Here is a 20,408-nt window from a genome sequence, read left to right as displayed (position 1 = left end):
GTGTGGATTTATGGCATAATGTTGATGTTTACACTGAGTTAAATTAACACTGATGATTTTTCTGTGCACAAAATTAGAGCATGTGCCATATATACAATTCATATCAACTGCAATAAAAGAGACTTTTCTTGATGGATCATGTCTGCAAGTCTTGGCACAGCTTCAGGAACATCCCCACGATGCAAAACCACAGGAAATATTGCCAAGAGCGGCTGTAGTGAGGCAGTTGTTTCTGGACTGGCCCGCTCCTTTGTATGCAGATTATGACCCATTCTTCAGGCAGGGGGCGGGAGAGAGATACTGTTGAGCAGACCGACAGCAGACTCTTGGAAATCTGCTCTTCCCCTCACCACCACCACCGCCGCCGCCACCTCCAGCGCTGCGTAATCAGGCCGCTCCAGGGCTGAGGCGCACCGAGCCACACAGCGCTTTGCTTATTGATAAGGCTCCTTGGAAGAAGGGAGACCGCACACTAGCCTTCCGTCCTGACCGGTGCCGCTATTTCATCCATTCAGCCCGCTTGCTGGACATCAGACATCACGGTTACAGGGGGAAGAGCGAGTGAAGAGAAGACAAGTGGATTTTATTTTTTTGCATTTGAAGATTGGGATATCGTTGGAATAATTTTAACTTAATTTGATAATACTTTTTCGCATTCTGACTGTCGGATAGGTTCATCTTGTGGCTTTTGGACTTTTTTTTTTTTTTTTTTTAACTTAGAAATGTAGTGCGATTATTTCGTTATATTTGCTCTATTGCTCGTCATACAACTAACGCACTCTTCTTGCAGTTACTTTATAAACACCCGCAACATTCAGCACCGCGTGAATACTGGACATTGAAAGTGCGTGGAAGAAAAACGCATGCGCCGAAATTAAAACACTGTATTACTTACTTTGTTTATGAGTTAGTTTATCTAGCACGGTGGACTCTTTCTGGGGACTGATGAAGTGAAGTGCGGCGCTACAGCACTTCTTCTTCGTCTTCTTCTTCGGATATCTCCGCCGGAGAGACCCGTGTGTGGGTGGACAGCCCGTCTAGGCGCGCGCAGCCCCGCAGGACGAGCCGCTGTCCCCCCGCGCGCAGTGCTGAGCAGAGAGAGACTCGCGCCTCCATAAATGCCCGGTCCGTCGAAGAGGCTCGAGGCTGGGCAGCAACATGAGCTCGTGGGTACAGCTGCTGCTCGCGCTGCTGGCGGCGTGTCTGCGGTTTGGCGCAGCCGAGGTGAGTTTGCGTCAATCACAGTCTGACAGACTTTTTTTTTTAATAGACCTGTAATACAGTTTAGAAGGATATCAACACTATAAGTCCCTGTAGAGTATTAGAGGGTTATTACAGGCTTAGTGATACAGTAAGAGATAAAAAAAATAATACCATAAAGTACGAAAAGGTCATTACAAACTGACCATTGAGTGTGAACACACACACTATGAGTCCCTTTAGAATTTTGAAGCAATATTAAAGATTTTTCGTCAGTAATGTTTCATTATGTTATGTTTTATTTTGTTTATTTTATGTTTATTCTGATTATGTTTGTCACTTCAAATGTCCTAAATGAAAAAACAAACGACAAAAAAACCCAGATTCTATTCTATTCTACTCTACTCTACTCTACTCTATTCTACTCTACTCTACTCTACTCTATTCTATTCTATTCTATTCTATTCTACCCTGCTCTATTCTATTCTATTCTACCCTACTCTATTCTATTATATTCTACCCTGCTCTATTCTATTCTATTCTACCCTACTCTATTCTATTCTATTCTACCCTACTCTATTCTATTCTATTCTATTCTATTCTATTCTGTTCTACTCTATTCTATTCTATATCCTGCTTTTAAACTGGACACCTACTGGACTTAAAAGAATGAGCAACACTGTCTAGAGCAGATAGAGACAGATTTAAAGAGAAAATAACAGTTATTTCTCCCATTAACCGCCTTTATGAATGGACGCCCAGGGGCAGACACATGCCGAGGTCGTCCTCTGCAGCTTTACGGCTACAGAGGAACAGAGGGGAGTGCTGATAGGCTCTCTCTGAGCTCCGTGCTCCACGTGGTTAGCGCGCTGCACCCATGGATGGCCGTTCCAGATGTTTTACACTTTGACTGTGGCCGTAAATCTGTCCATAAACACCGTCATCACATCGTCTTAAGAGGCCGCATGTTCGTTACAGTAGATAACCAGAGAGTCAGCAGCACAACTTCAGTGCCTCACAAAGCCCAGGGTGGAATACGACTGGGAGACGAGCTGACAGACAGGCGGTGTGTTGCGGTGTGAAATATCTGTCACACCTCAACACCATATAAATCACTTATCTTGCTAAAAAACACATTCGAATGGAGACATACAGTCCTTTTTTTCCAGGTCTTCTTACAATTTTCTGGCCAGATCTGTGCCTGAAATAGTGCCAACTTCTTTCATGTCTCCCATGCATCTGAAGGCATTTCCAAGTATATCTTACTATACACAAACCCATTTTCAGATGCTATTTGTTATTCTATGTTGCCCATAACTGCCAGCTGTCCTCCCAGAAACAATAGATGAAAGAGATGCTTCTGTTCAGACCAGAAGAAAAAACAGCTGAAAATGTTTTTTTTTTAATGTACAGATCTGGGCAAAAAACGCTTACATTTAGTTTTTAAATGTTGTTTGCACTGGAAGGGTATTTGATTACACTGTCCAAAAGTTGACATGCCACTTTGTAAGATAAGCCAAATCCACCACGTCTGCCAAGTATTTTGAAACATACTCAGAAAGTGCTATTTTTAGTCCTGTGCTGTAATAGGCGGGGATCAAACCCTGGGCTCCAGTGAGGGAATTCAACCAACAACCACAGAAAGAGGAAGAACTTATTACATTCTCAGCTTAATATGTAGGCTTTTTATATATTGGGCTATTGTTACATATAGATGTAGCCACCATAGAGGCTGTACCTTTTGCATATGCTGTATGTAACAGTATGCAACAGTGAACTACTGCTCAGAAGGTACAAGCTGTATGGCAACAAATTATTTTTTTTACAATACAAATGTATTACAATACAAATGCATCAGCACTAATGGAAGATGGATGCAGGATAGATGCATGATGGATGACTTCTACAATGGCTGACCATCTCCAAATGAGGTCAAACAGAAAATACTAGACTGGAGGTCTTGACCAGGTCAAGTGAGGCTTGTGGATAAATGGCATTGTCACATTCATTTTAGAAACATTCTTGCCCTCTTTTGATGATGGCTGTAGATATGAAGTCCATTCATAGCTTCATATGTAGGCCTGCAGTGAATCTGAATGGAGGCAGAGAGAGAGATTTTATCTGTTTAAGATGCATTGACAGGGTCAGTCACTTGTCAGACTATAGAGTCTAAGGGTATGGAGATTAAGACAATCTGGGTCACATATGCACACAATGACACACACACACACACACACACACACACACACACACACACACACACACACACACACACACACACACACACACACAAAGCAAACAAGTCAGTTATGGGAAGTGGATGTGTAAACAAGTCAAAAATCAAGGCACAACACTTGACTCAGTCAGATGAAATTGTATGATTTAGTCCCAGGGCTTAGAAACATTTCCACACATGAGAGAGAATGTCAGCTGTCAATTAAAGTAAAAAGAATAAAAAAAAGAAACATTGGAAACACAAGATTTCTGCAGGAATCAAGCAGTACAGCATGTTAAGGGAATATGAAGATTAGTTTTTAAAGAATGTAGGCATAGAACCTTTACAATATGGACAGCATAAAGCATATAATATTGATGCTAAATCCAATCTGCCATCACCCATGACTAGTACATGCAAAGGTTGATTTCCAGTTAAGTGTATATGGTATGGCTGACTATACATCCCTCTCATCAAACCCTCTTTTCATTTTATGGTTTCTGTAGGCTATGTGCACCACATGTAAGAGAAAATTCACACTGACAGGCCAAGTGTTTTGAGGGAGAAAGTTACAAAGGCTTTGAGGTGTACAACCAGGAATTCCCCATGTCTGATTCTAAAGTTATAGCTTGGCTGGTATGAAATCATGGAGTCTGCATGCAAAGTTCGTTCACGCTCCTTATGAAAGAGCATTACCAGAGAAGAAGAGAATGGATTTCAGTCACATCTAGTCTTGAGAGCTAGTAAGGTGTATGTCTAATTTTTATAGTGAGAATCTAGATTTAACTATGGACCACCAAAGAGGAACCTAAACATTTACTTTTAGCCGAACTCATTATCATCCTTGATCGCTTTTGGGGTATTTCAAGTCTGAGGTAAATGATTACAAGCAAATAAATCTCGACAACAGCACGAATTCAAGCCACATTTATTCACACACACACACACACGGCAGTAAAGTGCACGTGTATGCGTGGCTTCAGCGGCTACATGTGAGACTTCGCACATGTGCTGCGGCTGCTGTGCCGGCAGCGAACTAGACCCCCTAATTAAGCACCATTAGATCTTCCCTCTCCTCCCTGCCTGTACCTGGCATTCCTCAATGTGTCCAAGAGGCCTCCAGGGGCCAAGTGCAAAATACTAGGATGCGTACTGGATTGCGTCGCAATTTATGCGAAGACTCACAATTGACTATTAAGTGAACATGGGTTCTGGACTATGTAAAATGTCAAAACGTGCGGGACTAACTGGATGCCACAATTTCTATGAATATGACCATAAATTAGATTTTGATGTAAAAAATGAAGAAAGGACATTACCTCTCACTTCTATAATACAGTACTGTTTGTAAGAAGTGGTATTGCAGCAATCAGACTTGTGTTGTTCTAGATGAAGTGTAGGCCAGCAGTGTAATGCCTGCTACTTGACCTAACAGCTGTCATTGTCTCTTGCTTCATCAGCAGAAAGCCATTATTTGAAACAGGCAGGCCGCTCCAGATGGAGCTGGATGCTGAGGTAGAGTTGACTTAGACTCCCAGTGAGAGGGATATTTGGATTGGACTCACTGCCTTCACCTTTTTTTTCTCAAATAACAGACGGAGTTAACATATGCCGTTTGACGGGCGTTTTTATCCTTACAGTAGAAAGTGAGTGCCGTGCTCTACCCATCTTTAATTGGCTCTCCTATTATAAGACCCACATTTAAGAAACACTGATATTGTTCTTTTTTGTAAGAGTTGCACTTGAGCACAGGACATATCTCATATCATAATAGCTGCTATTTTAGCATCTTGCCATGTTGGCGGTATCATAATTTATTGTTACCCATCACGATTCCACTAAAGACATCATCAATGTGTTTACGCATTCTGTCTGCGCATAATCTGTTTACATCTGTTTTGTTTATCAGAACCGAAGTGTTTATTTAATATTTCCTGCTCAGACACAAATCGCCACGACAGCGGGCACCACCGTGAACAAAGACACACATCCTATAATTAACATGAGACACAATTAGCCGAGTAGGCAGGTTGGCTCCTTTGGCGAGGGGAGGAAATAGTCATGATGGCTCCTCAGGGGCATCAGCGGCTCTTGCAGCGGAGATGTTAGTGTAATACAGCAGGCATTTCCCCGCTGGATAGTTTGACTCTGGCCAACAATGGGGGAGAGTCAGTGGCATACAGTACGGGCAGGGTGAGAATGTATGTTCGTGCATGGATGGCTGCTTCCTCTAGCTAAAACCCGCTTCCCACAGGGATTCATTATATTCTCCAGAACCTGAATGGAATGTTACATACAGGGATGTTTACTGTGCTGGACCTATACCCTGGAAAAATGATATGTATTTGAAAAAGTTAAGTACACAACTAGGTGCATTTTGTCTCCATTTGTATTCATTTCTATAAATCCATTTTTTTTTCTCCAGGTAATATCAATCAAACAAACTGGTAATGCATTGTCAATAGGCCATATTGGCTTTTGGATTTGATTCAGAAAGTATGTTATGTGAAGCATTACATACAATAGTCAGTTCATTTTTTTCAGGAATTCCGTTTATCTGTTTTCACAAATGAAATCTTCAAATTTCATTGGTTGGCATTTCCCCATATTTTCAACTGCTGAAATTTGTTTATATCAACTTTAATAACTGGATTTGCTCCTCTGAGATCATTTTCATCGCTTCCATCTCCCCGTCAGGCACAGCAAACCGAGCACACCCGCGGCGTTTGAACCGGCGCGAGGAAGTGTCTCGACCCATGTCTGATCCCTGTCCGTTTTAAAACCCCCTTCTTTTATTCATCTATTATCCCTCTTTTTTTTCAGATCCACCTCCCTCCTCTCTCCTCCTCTCTGTATCACTCCTTCCCCCACTTCCTGACTCCTTCCTGGCTCCTTTGACCCCTAAATGTTAGCAGATGAGAGGACACAAGGCCAATAGTCATTCACCCCGGTCTTAGTGGCCATTGTGTGTCTTCTGTGGCTAATACCCCCCCTCCACCCCCTCCACCCCTCCACCCCAGTGCCCTCTTGTCCATTAATGACTAAGGGGTTAAACCCATACCCACAGCACATAGACTCATGCTCTAGAGCCGTGGCTTGGTTGTCCGTGTGGTGGCGTGGTAATGTTTGGTCAAAAGTATATTGTTTAATGCAGGATATACACAGGATGGAGAATTTCAAAATGGCTGTCATTATGTCCATGTGCGCAGCTGACAGAAGCTCTGAATGGTCGCATTTTATCTCCTTTTCCCATAGTCATCCCATTGTTTACGCTTATATTTGTTCCAGGGCGGCTGTTGACTCATTTCCTTTTTTCCTAATTCTCTCGTACTTTTGTCTGTGTGTGTGTGTGTGTGTGCGTGTGTGTGTGTGTGTGTGTGTGTGTGTGTGTGTGTGTGTGTGCGTGCTCCAGGGGGACCCTCTGCCTGCAGCCCTGGTGGAGCTGGTTAGAAGCAGTTCCATCTCCTCCATAGAAGACCTTCAGCTGCTGCTGCTTTCTGACTCCGTAGGTAAAGACCCAGAGCATTCTACTATTACTACTACTGATACTCTGAACCCAGATATGGGCCTCACTCATCACATGTATTCATCAATAATTGTTCAGAATGTGGAAATGCTGAAATACTAAGGCATAACTTAAAAACATTAAATATGCAGGCAGGTTTTCATTAAATATATCCATAATGCTTTATGTACAAAATTGTTTACAGCAATATAAATGATAAACAATAAATGAAGCCCAATCAGACTCTATATCAGCCTTTATAATTTCCAATGCTACTGAAATGACACAAAATGATACTCATGAAGTTAATATGAAAAGAATGTATATGGGTAATTTAAGCTTGGGCAGGAAAGTAACATAAATACAAAAAAGTGGCTAGTTTTCTATAGCCTAATTGTGACTAGTAAACATCACCGGTAATAAAAACCAACACAGACAAACAAATGGAGAAACAAGGAGCAGGGAGAATGCATGCTCTCTCTCTCGCTCTCTCTCTCTCTCACACACACACACACACAAAACATACAAACATACGTTAGAATTATAAACAGTGTGACTAACTAGGTCTCTCTCTCTCTCTCTCCTCACATGCATGCTCACACATACACACTCACATGCAATGACTTCAACTGCCCCCACACCCTCTCTCTCTCGCTCTCTCTCTCCCTTTCTATCTCCCCACGCTGGGTGTGTATGTGTGAGCACACATACACACCCGCATGCACTGACCAACTCCTTTTATCTCCTCACATGCAGAGGGCGCTACAAGGCCTTAGAATAAAGAAAAAAAAAAAACACGTTTGGGGGAAAACCCCCAAACAATTCAAAAATCAATAGCCATGTTTAGATATGCCAAACTAACATAAGCTGTGTTTGTTGATTGTTTTGTCTCAGATGAGGAGGAGGAAGCTTCACCAGCCAATGGAGGTCACAGACTACCAAGGAGCCTGGGTGAGTTTACACTTTGTCCTCCTTCCTTTTTTGGTGTTTCATCCCTCTATCTTTCCCCTTTTCTATGATTTTGTCATGCATGTGGTCAGCTATCAGTGGCATTTAACACTTACACCTATGAACCTTTCTGCCAGTGAAAACAAAGTCTATATCTGTGACAGGAGGACTTTTTTTTACCCTTCCATCAAATTCCAAATGGGATTTTGGGATTGTGACTTATCTGTAAATGATCTGCAGATGTTCAAACTCTCTGTGTGATTTAGCGAGTGTCATCTGGAAGTCTGTTTATGCTCAAGTTGTGAAGTTATTGTATATCTTGAAAGACAGAAGCTCAGTGCCAACACCCTGATGTGGGAATAACCTCTTTTAGATCAAAAATCTTGTGTTGCAAGTGAGCAATCTCATGGCAGCCTTCTATTTGACCATGAAAGCATCAGTTGTGATGACAAATAAAGTCATACTTACATTCCAATAGGTTAATAGAAGGTTGCGGTGCTGGCATGGAGGATTCCTGATTTTCCCCACGAACACAGAAGTGCTCCATCCTCATTAGCGGAGGACTTGGAGCGTGCTCAGTCAGCCTTCCTGGAAGTTGATTAATGTGACAAGTATGGTTTTAGTGACACGGTAAAATCCTCCCCCATTAACCTGTTTTTTCCCCCTGTCATGATAAAGCAGATGTTTGAATCACTATACATCAATCTACATTAGTCTGAGTCTCAAGTATGAAGAGATCCTAATCAATCCACATTTAAACTGAAATACTTCCATGTAGGTTGATCTCAGAGAAATAGAACAGAGTTTAGTGGAATGAAAGCACTCATGTGTTTCTATGCAGCAGGTCTGTTAGCCGTATGTTCATGTGTTCTGCAAGCTTACAGATGCAGCAATCAAAGAAGTCCAACACTGCACAGCCTCCTTGCTGCACTGTTGGTCCATCAATTTTCAAATTTGTTTTGCTTTTCAGCTCCTATAAGGAAACAGTTGTTGCGAGTGTTTGCGTATCTACTCATTTGAAATACATGAGTTTTGCGTTAGAATCCGTCTGTTTGTTTCTGCTCTGCAACATCTGCTGAAAGGGAACAGGCTGTAGTGGGTGACTTCCACCATGGCTACCACTGTATATCTTGGTAAATTGGGCTTGTATAGCTGAAGCATGTATCACATTAGCCCAAAAATACATGTGCAGTCAAGATACGTGAATCATTGTGGATGAATTCGTAAGCCAAATGGAATAAAGTAATTAGGACTATATCATTTGCCAGACACACATCTTCCAGCAACTTGGGTGGGTTTAGATAGCTGTAGCTAATAATGAGAGAGTTGAGTCCCATGTGCGTTTTGATTGTTGCCTTTTAGTTATTGGCCCAACAAATACATACATGTAGGGAATGTGTTTTCTAAAGCCAGAGCTCATCTGTGCTTTTGCCTAAGCATTCTTTATCAAATAGAGTAAAACTTTAGGTTTTAGATTACATTATGCATTGAAGGCTATGTGTATCTACAGTAGGTTTTATGTATTTAGTATACTGTCTACTGTCATGTGTCTGAAATGAATAAATAACAGTCAGTGATATCTGATCCTTCAGATGCCCAGCCAGCGCAGCAGGCTCTGTGTAAAGTTCGTACAGAGGTGGTAGAGGTCACCAGGGCGATGTTGGACCGGAGCAACGCCAACTTCCTGCTGTGGCCGCCCTGCGTCGAGGTGCAGCGCTGCTCCGGCTGCTGCAACACCAAGAGCCTGCAGTGTGTCCCTGTCCTCACACACACCAGATACCTGCAGGTAAACACACACACACACACACACACACACACACACACAGATGCACACATACACCTTTACAGCCACCAATCAATCATCAAATCTAGAGACAAGTAAAAATGGAACATGCCTCTTCTTTGTGTCATACACTGAATTCCTGCCTTCTTCTCACGCTCTCCAGGTCATGAAGATCCAATATATCAACAAAAGACCCACCTACGCTAAAGCCGTGGTGTCGGTAGTGGATCATGTGGAATGCCGTTGTCAGCCCGCCCCACGTCCCCCGGTGCCCAAGAAAAAGTCCTCTCGCAGACAGCAGAGCCACAATAAGGAGCAGCATCGAAACCAGACCCTCAGCCAAGGACAGGGACAAGGACAGGTATGTATGCTATTGTGCATGTCATATGCCATTTGGTGGATGCTTTTATCCAGTGTGCTTACAGTACAATTAGTGCATGCATTTTTGTATGAATCATTATTTGTTGCCTTTTTATAGGTGCTTTTATGTGATATTTCTTGGCAGTATCAATGTCTCCTTGGGTATAATTGAAGAGTTTCATTTCAACAAAACCATTCAATTAATGTACAATGATAGAACCTGATTGAATTTAGGATTAACTTCAGCTGAACCTAAATGGACTGAACTGAAATTAATTTGATTCCATTTTATTGTCAAAGGGCAAGGCACGCTCCAAGGAGGAGCTCCATCATTGGGATGAGCTGAAGCAGAACCAGAGGGTCCAGCTGGAGGACCTCCTGGAGCAGCACTGGAGCCCCAGAGGAGACACCTTCACCCAGCCTGGAGAAGGGTACAGTCTGGCTGGGGAAGACACATCCCGGTCTGGGGAGGCTATTCTCTATGCTCCACACTGGGCACATAACTCCACCAGGCTCCCTGGGACTAAAGATGGGACTGAGAATCAGGAGAATGTGGGGAGGAAGCATGAGAGAATCGCAAATGGCGATAGGAAAATGGATATCGCTGGAGCTGGTTTTGATGTTGAGGAAAAGAACAAAGGGGTAGAAGGTGGGGATGGGTTGCTGCTCAACAGTACTGAAGGGAAGATTAAGATCGAGGGGAAACAGCAGGAGAGTCCAAGCTACATTGAGGAAAATGAGGACAGGGACCAAGGGACACGGAGACAAGACACACAAACAGACAGCCCCTCATGGCAAGAAGACAAATCCAAAGTTTCAAAGAGCCAGACAAATGATTTCTCTCAGCCTGCCACTCAGAATCCACAAGCCAAGTCCAGTCCTACCGAGGAAACCAATCAGAGAGTCGGGAGTAGGTTCCGACCTACAAAAGAGCCCAATCCAGAGCCTCGGGAACAGGAGAGACAGAGGCACAATGACACTCCAGAGGAGGAGAGGAGGTTACAGATGGAGGAGGAGAAACTGGAGGAGGAGAGGAAGGAGCTTCTGCTCCTCCACAAGAGGTTGGACCAGGAGAAGGAAATACTGAGACAGCAGCAGATGAAACGAGAGGAGGAGGAGAGGGAGAGGGAGAAGGAAAAGGAGAAAGAGAGGGAGGGTCAACACCACCATCCGCATAATAAACATCACCATCATCTGCAAACAACAACACAAAAAACAGGTAATAGACCTAATTTAATACTTTCGGGGCTATCACATTAGTAAAAAAAAACATAAGTAAGAGAATGGAGGGGTCACACTTAAATTGTGTTGTCATTGACTTTATATTATATTATTTATATTATCACATATACTTTGTATTATGTTGCTGATACAGAGCCACAAGTGCAAAAGCCATTGATTTCTTTAGGTTGTGACTTTCTAGTTTCACATCAATCCTATTCTTTCAGACACAGCATCTCCCACCACCACACAACCGCCATCGGCTCCAGCAGGCCCCAGGCCTCCAGCCCGTCCAAACCCACCAAAGAGGAGGATGAGGAAGAATCGCAAACGGATCAGCAAGGCAGCTATGAGAGCAATGCTGATGTAGGACTAAAATCAACCAAGTGAGTTCACGGAATATTCAGTGAATAAAGTAAAAATGAATAAATGAATGAATGAATGTAATGTGCCTGTTTGTATGACATTTGTGTCTTGCTTTATTTCCCCCCCCAAGGACACATAGTGGACTCTTGGTGTATTTTGTGGATAATCCAGAGGTGCAGCAGATTGACTCCCCTCATATAAGTATTTATTCACCTGTCAGTAACCTGCTCGTCCTGTGAGATCTCCTCAGTAACACTACTAATGACTGTCTGGTGAACCTGTAATTACCCTCGGATGGAGTAAGAGGAGGGTAAGAAGAAAAGAGGATGGGATATAAAAGGCGGACCTTTTCCAGAGAACACTTGCTCCTAGAATGACATTTGCTGGTATGAATGAACATCTGGCACCCTGAGACTGACAAATAGCATGTCCAAGTATGGAGCATATGTGTGGTGGAGAGTGAAACTGCAGAACTGTGGAACTGTGGAACCATTTTTGTGCAATCGAGAAACTCTACTTGGAACCTTGCTTTGATACGAGCAAAGAGAAACTGCACTTACAGTATGTCCGGACAGAACCAAGTCCACGTCTGGTTTGAAAACTGAGAGACTTGATTTCCAAATCATCATAGCCACAGACTCAGACTCATCCAGGCTACCAAGTGCAGTTGGTCGAGAAATGGGAATAACTCCTCCATGTCGTTGAAGAATCTGTCGTATTGTCACAGGATGAACTTAGAGACAATCAGAAAAAAAGACTGACCACAAGACCCTAATGTTGACCAAAATGGGCAGTATTTCCATGCATGATGTAACTCAATGCTGCTCCTTTTGAGCACAGACTGAGGGGTCAGTGTTGACTCTGTTGGGAAGATAAAGCTGTGTTCGACTGACCGCATCAAGGCCTGATATCATTTATTAGCTCATTAAAACCACGTTGGTCTCTCTTTAACCTTATTTAATTCTATTTAACTAATTGCAAACACTGGAATTCCACAGATGTGATGTGAGAACAAATACACAAATTGTTGCATTAGTGAGATTTCTCTTGTTTCAAAACCACATTGCAGGTGTGAAGAGAAAACGTAAGGTGCTATCTGAATACTGAGGGATTGCTTCACACCTGTGACCCGACTTTGTGCTGTTTCTTATTTATTCGTCTCTACCATCCACTGTGGACCTGTGTTAACTTACTATACAAATACTGCATATAAGACGTGGTTGAGGTATGTAACAGTCATTGAATCTGTCATGATGGGTGGGTAGTTCAAACAAATAGAAAGGCAGGTATACAGGCAAAAACAGCTTTGAAAAGGGATCAATATCTTCTGTTTTCTACCAGTATCGAACAGAGAGAGGTGGTGGCAATGTGTAACTTATACGTCAGAAAGTGTGTGTGTGCACGTGTTTGTGTGTATGCCTGTGTGTGTCATGCAGTGTGTGTGTGTGTGTGTGTGTGTGTGTGTGTGTGTATGTATGTCATACATCTCATGTGTTTTATCACCCACTGTCATTTAAACTACAGTCCAGAGAATAACAGAGAGGTCCCTTCATAGCCAACCAGTCCTTGTCTCCTTGTTTCCTTGTCTCCTTGTCCACTAGGAGAAGGGAGGGGGGGAGGGGGGGGGGGGGGGGGGGCAGTTAAGAGAGCAGATCCTATCTTTATGGGACCAGAAGGTTTTTCCTCCCTGTTTGTTGCTTTATTTGACACACAGACAGACTCAGCAAGGCCACTGGAATGAGGCGCCATTGTAATCCTACAACAGAGAGCCAGTAGCCCCTGACACTCTCTCTCTCTCTCTCTCTCTCTCTCTCTCTCTGTTTATTTTTTTGCAAGAAACAATTGTGTCCCTTTCAGTCTTTGGAAAGAAAGGAGAGAAACATTGACCTACAGTCTTGAGAATCCTTCTTACAAGTGCCCTCACTGTATTTGTTCTACCAATCAAAAACACATTTATTCGACATCTGACTTGCATGAAGCTAAAAGGGTCAGGCCGAGCACATAAGGGGGCATCAGGCTCAACAGACTGCCACATGAAAGTAGAGTAGCAAAAAGCCAAACTTTGCAAGGTAGAGATTGTTTTGCCTCTATATTTCCCTATGTGACAATGAAAAGAAATCCACTGATAAATCTATTTTTGTTTCCATTAACCTAACCAGCCGAACATTATACATATTAAGTTATTGAAAACGTGGCTTGTATGTCTTCATGCCAACTTATAACTGTTATTGATATTTGTCTGTTTGTTTTGTAATGAGTTATCAGAAAAAAAGGAATGTTTGTGATAACTTTGCCACCTAATGCTATTTTGATATGGGTATAAGAAGCTGATGTGCTTAAATGTAAAAAAAAAAAACACAAACTGTTTTGTGTTTTTATTCCTTTGTCGTCCGTTTTATTCCCCTGAAACATTCTATATTGAAAGAAACTGTCACTGTGCCAACAAAAATGGAGAAACTACTACATGTGAGGAGCAACAGGCAAATTTGAAAGGTGAAAAGAAAATGTTATATAAGTTGCAAAGCAAACCTTGGCCAATGGTGTATCAGCCTTCTATATACTTGATCTAGAGTCACTGGTCAGTTCATGAGACAAACCAGTCTCAGATCACTCACATAGTCTAAGATACTTGGTGTATTTTTACATTTATAGGCCTTTAGCTGACACTTTTATCCAGAGCAGCTTACAATTAGCAAGCAGGTAGGTGTTCAGTGTCTTGCTACAGGTCACTTTAACAGGACAGAAAGCTGTAGATGGACACATTGCAGGGATAAAACCTGATCTTTCTATGACGGGATGGACTTTCCAACCGCTAGGCCACCCTGCCACCGCATGAACCCAGGTGGACTTACTAACACTAAGCCTGTTGTGTCTACTCAGCGCCTCCTCAGCTCCACCGTGACAGCGTTCTGGCTCCTGAGATTCATGCTGACTCAGCACTACCTTGTGTGGAGCATTTGTAGCCGTGTGTTCCAGCGTTGCACGGCGAGGTGTGCTCCGTGTGCTCCGTGTGAGAGAGAGGGAAAAAAAAGGAGAAAGAAGTGGCGTCAATGAACTCTGGCGCACCTCTTCTTTGCGGCTTTGCTCCTTCGCGTTTACCCACTTGACTCTTGGCTTCGGAAACTCACCAGCTCAGCACCTGGCTGCATAGCTACGTCTCCTAATCATCGACTCAACGCAGGCTGCAAGTCATCTGCTCTCCTGTCTCGGAGGAATTCGATGAGAAACGGCTTTGAAGCACAGCAAACGCTCGTGTCGTCAATCATGCTCCATCTCGAGAGGGACGGAGGCTTATTTACACGTAGCTGTCATCATCGTCTTCGCTTAGTTTGGGCTTAACAGGACCTTGTTCTTTGTTTATGGTTTGCATAAATTGCATAAATCACCGGGTCGGATCTCAAATGAACGTGTCTACAGCAAATCACAGCTAGTTATCCTTTACAGAGCGCTGTCTGGCATCTGCGTCTTCCCCTTAATCCCCCAGTATGTGTTTGTTCAGACTCGGTGTGTATTCTGGTATCCATACAATAGTTCCTTGGCCCCACTGTCGATCTCACACACACATACTACTTTTAAACAGCGGACCATCTCCAAATTCAGCAAGGAGGTGGGAGGCCTGTTTTCCACGGCTGCTCCAGCAGTCCCCCCCCCCCAACCCCCCGTGGACTTCAAACAAGAATGGGGAGAAGAAGAAGTGCGTGGAGGCTTGTTGACTGTGACACACAAACACACACATGCGCACACACACACAGAGGTCAGCCACCATGACAGTGTGGGTGTGTCAGAGGGAGCAGAGACTGTGACTAAAGAGGCAAGATGGTTCATAGCTGACTGGCTAAAACCTTAAAGAACGATGTGGGTCGTTGGGTCAGAACAACACTATCGCCCAACCTGCAAACAATCATTAGCCAAATATAATAACCCATCACTGGACCATCACCTGATGAACAGCCAACAAGGACCAAACTGGTAATGAACCATGATCCAGCCATTATTATCCGTTAGACATCCAACCAACTCCTGTTACATAATGTTGACTCGGGATTTAGTTGGGATTCAGTCTCAGGATTCCCATGCTCACTGGACTGAAGCCAAGGAAGAAGTGGAACTGGGGTCAAGCAATCACTGAGTCCATTCTGCTACATAGGCTGCTCGCATATTTTGGTATTTTACGATGAGAACTTTTTAAAACCCTGATTTAACTAGACAAGATGGCTAAGAGCTCGGTCGTATTTACAGCAATGGCCCATGGGAGAATCACTGAATACTACTATAGTGTTTGATATTGCAGACTAAGTACGAGCATCATACTCTTGCCTATATCACAAAAAATGAGGAACTTACATTAACACTCTATCTCCCCTGGCGTCACACTGTGCATGTATATGTGTGTGTGTGTGTGTGTGTGTGTGGATGCAGGCATGTGTTTGCAGTGCATGTAATCACACTTAGACATGTGGACATCTGGGAATGTGCATCCATGCACAAGAAGAAGAATAGAGGGCAGCTTAAATGTTACTTAATTAAGAGTCTGTTCCCCCTCTATACTTTGTTCATATCTCATCTGGTTGATGGGAGCGTGGAGACACATTTTAAAACTGTCGAAATATACAGTTTCAGACATCAGTGAGCGATGTTTTCACCAGCTTCACTCTAATTTAAAACCATAAAAGATTCTCCCTCTGTTCCGATTCCAAGTCACAGTAATTAGTGGAAAGGTCATTAAGGATAATTCCTTAAAACTGCCATGTAGTGAATGGTTGTAGTTTCTACTGGGTTGGTATTATAGGGCAATCTGCTCTCTGAATTAACTTAAATATGGGTTTCACATATCTGCGGTGGGTTGGCAGTGAGGAATTAAGTGCAACACAGTCAAGGCAAGTGTTTTGACACGTCTATTGTTTTGGTATTTGAACCATCAGGTATTTAAAAATACAAATTAATATAATCTGAGGGAAGAAATGAATAAAGATGCCTTACCAATTCCATAAATACAGGTTTCAGATTTAGATTTAGAGGTGCGTAGAAACCACTAAATTGATTCAGTGGAGCTGTTCAGTAGCCAACTATAGAAGACAATGGTTGTACTAGGAGTCAATGTGTGTAGTTACATGAATGTTTAGCAGGGCAGTGGTGAAAAAGACCATGTGTGCTTAGAAAACCCTGCAAAATTAAATGTCTTGAAGCACATATAGCTGCTGGCCCAGGAGGAGAAGATCCGTCTCTCCCCTACTTTGTATCTTCATCCCATTTTATCTCTCATCCGGTCAGAAAATACTTACGGTACTTCAAAAGAAATGGAAAAAAAGCAGAGGAAAGAGAAGAAAAGAAACAGAAAGTAGATCCAGAGATTCAGACTGGATCTCTGTGGTGTCGGTGGAGTGATATTTTCCACAGCAGCGGCGCTCCCGTCCTGCCGTGGCCTAACTAGCGCTCCATCTGCTCTGAACACATAACCTTGCCATAGCTGTCTGGGCCGCAGCGTGGCCCAGATTCATTGATGTTGCGGGGAAACCGGAGGCCTTTGAACAGGAGGTTACACAAGCGTCCGTGCGGCGCCACGCACCCCCTACACCTTCCACCACTTTTATTTTCCTGTTCTTATTTACGACAAAAGGACAGGGACACGCTGTACACAGACGAGCCCCCCCGGCTACTCCCCCTCCGAACCCGACACACACACACACGCGCGCACGCACACGACACGGGTCTTTCCATTGACACGCACCATCTTCTGACCTTCTGATGTGTACTAGTGTCAGTCTGTCTCTTTTTCAGACTCACTCACTCAATCATTCACTCATTCACACACACACACACACACATGCACACACACACACACACACACACACACACACACACACACACAAACACCCTCCTCTCTCTCTCAGGGAACAATAGGCCTCTGACGGAGACCGCGAGGCTGAGGAATGTGAGTGTTTTTTGGGGGGCCGAGCATCTGAAACGGCCCGGAATGCTGGGAAAACACGACCGAATCGCCTCCCCTCGCCTTCCACCGGGATCGGTCAAGGCCAGATGAGTACACCAGACGAGCGTGCGAGCGGGCATCGTGACTCGGTCGGTGTGTGTCAGGCTGCTCCTGCACCTCGCCGGACGGGAAGTCGTACCTAGCGATGGGCCCGAAAACACAGGAAGCCCATATCAGCGTGCCTGGAATTCCAGCATTGTGTTCTGCAGAGACAAGGGAGAATTACGCATTGCTCAAGCGCAAATATGTACATGGTATAAGTGTGTCACTGTAATGCTGCAGCTGCACATGCACATGCAAGCCTGCACACACACACACACACACACACACACACTGCATGTACACACATATTACACACTCAAACTTAAGAGACCCATCAAAACACTATAAAAAAAAACTCAGGCAAACAACAGGTCAGAGTCAGGTTAGACGGATGCAGATAAACAGAGCAATAAATTAGATAATACAGTGTGTGTGTGTGTGTGTGTGAGTGAGAGAGAGAGAGAGAGAGAGAGAGAGAGAGAGAGAGAGAGAGAGAGAGAGAGAGAGACAGACAGACAGAGGACAGAGTGTGTATAGAGGGTGTACACAGTTCTGCAGACACTGATATCCAGGACTCTGTCTGATTACATAAGTGTCAAAACGGAAGATTTAGCGGCTATAAACAAATACAGACACACACTGGTGATGCACCCAGCTTCACAACGATGTATGAGATCATGAAAAAGAACACACACATATAATCTGGCACAATGGACAAAAGATGAGGAATGGAGAGTACTGATAGGGCTACTGCTTCATTTTTGTTATAGGTGACTGAGTTTGCAAAATCATAAATCACTGTGAATGCGCCTCCTTGTATGTGTGTATGCTTGTGTGCATTAGAGGGAGAGACAGAGACTTTTGACATTTTTTTAAATTAAACATCATGCTTGAAAACATCCTTACCTCTCTACACACACCCACACCTAATACACTACACACACACACACACACAGACACAGACACGCACACCCACCCCAACACGCACACATCACAAATTACAAAGATCAATTACCTGTACCATGAAAATACAGTAAATACGGAAACCCCACAGTTAACTGACCCCTTTAACCATATACTGTACGTCCAGACTTAAAACATGCAAATATATAACAGCTTGTAAAATAAAAAATGGTTGCACAAGCCCCTAATTGTTATACACAATGCAAAAGTCTGAAAAGTTAAATACATACAAACGGGCAAAATATACAGCCCCATTAAGACACCATTAAGGCCAATGTCATTGACCAGCCTGTAATATTCTGCCCTAAGTCAGAGAGAGAGAGAGAGAGAGAGAGAGAGAGAGAGAGAGACAGAGAGAGAGAGAGACAGAGAGAGAGAGAGAGAGTAATGTGTAATGGAGGGTTGCTAAAGGGATGCTGCTGAGTGTGATGTTGAGAGCAGCAGGAGATGAATCTCGGAGGGCGTGTGCACATCTGTCAGACACATAACGTGATGTAGAGAGAGAGCTCAGCCTCTGAGTGCTGCACACAGAGGAACGTTATCCATTCACAACCCACAGACACACATTTGCAAGATGAAAATTTCAGAAATGCAAAAATGCATCAAGAATTGAAAAGTTTAAAAAGTCTCACTGTCTCACCATTCACATATATCCAGTTTATTCATGATTCATTGCTGCTCTAACAACAATATGGGCTTAAAAATAACACCTGAAGAAGAAAATGGCATATTTCATATATTAAACATTCCATAAACATACTTTCAATACCTTCTCATTCCATTTCAAATTTCTCTTTGGGCCTCAGACATTTGCTAAAAACTTTGTCTCACACACAGTCACAGTACTTAAATGCAACAGTAAATATTCCAGCATATTGCAATATAAACATTATATAAATAGTTGAGAAATGCATAGGCTGCAACATTGAGAACAAGGTCCCAACATGCATACATTAACATAGCACTCAGCAGATTTAGGCTACACACTCCTGTTCCCATGTAGCACTGAAAAACAGATTACATAATTCTGGTTCCTACCTCACCTATAGCAAAGACAGGAAACTAGAGGATGCAATAGAACAAAACTGATTTCAAGCGTAGTCCCTGAGAGTCCACATCCTGTGTAAAAGCCTCGGAGTGCTTGGAAAAGTGTGCAAATACAGTCCATAATTATTAGAAGAAAAGAAGAAGAAAGAAAGAAAGAAAGAAAGAAAGAAAGAAAGAAAGAAAGGAAGAAAGGAAGGCACATTAAATATTTCAGATATTAAGACTGGGCCAATATTAATCTATGGGAATCTGTCAAGGCAACAGCTTAATGAGTTAAGTTCATTTTGTCCTACTACAGCCCATTCCTTTGAATGAAACAGCTCTATGAGTGATATTAGGCAGAGGCCCACTGCGCACACACACACACACACACACACACACACACACACACACACAAACCCAGCCCACTACTGCCCTCCACTGGTCAGACACAGTAGCCGTGACATCCACTCTCTACTGTTAAAAGTAAAAAACTAAAGAAAAGAAACTAAAGAAAACTAAAGAAAAAAGAGAGAAAATAAGCAAAAAAAAATTAATGTCAGATCTGATGTATAATAACATATTCATTAATATGAGTGGTTGGATATCTCTACAAGGAAACATGGTTCCAAACCAGGTGGAAAGCTTGTAACAATAACAACAAGTCACTGACAGATGAGTAGTTATTTCTGCTGAGATAGTCTGATACTTCAGACTGTCTGCTCTCCCCTTGTCTACAGGAGTTTTGCTCTATATCCATGGATGTATTGAACTAGTCTATATTCCTGTT

The 20,408-nt window shown here is 43.0% G+C and overlaps 1 protein-coding gene across 1 annotated transcript; it reads left to right on the top strand.

Annotated features, from left to right (window-relative positions):
* The first annotated feature begins 1,132 nt into the window (after positions 1 to 1,132).
* Positions 1,133 to 12,544, top strand: pdgfbb (platelet-derived growth factor beta polypeptide b). The gene is made up of 8 exons (XM_078284492.1): positions 1,133 to 1,224; positions 6,828 to 6,924; positions 7,815 to 7,871; positions 9,461 to 9,654; positions 9,815 to 10,012; positions 10,312 to 11,230; positions 11,460 to 11,618; positions 11,729 to 12,544. Exons 1-7 carry the CDS (start codon positions 1,159 to 1,161, stop codon positions 11,600 to 11,602), a joined length of 1,674 nt encoding a protein of 557 aa, XP_078140618.1. The 5' UTR covers positions 1,133 to 1,158; the 3' UTR covers positions 11,603 to 11,618; positions 11,729 to 12,544.
* The last annotated feature ends 7,864 nt before the right edge of the window (positions 12,545 to 20,408 follow it).

Source organism: Centroberyx gerrardi, chromosome 7, assembly GCF_048128805.1.
Source record: "Centroberyx gerrardi isolate f3 chromosome 7, fCenGer3.hap1.cur.20231027, whole genome shotgun sequence".
NCBI lineage: Eukaryota > Metazoa > Chordata > Actinopteri > Beryciformes > Berycidae > Centroberyx > Centroberyx gerrardi.
Note: the sequence above shows the minus strand (reverse complement) of the source record. Positions and strands in the feature narration are given on the sequence as shown.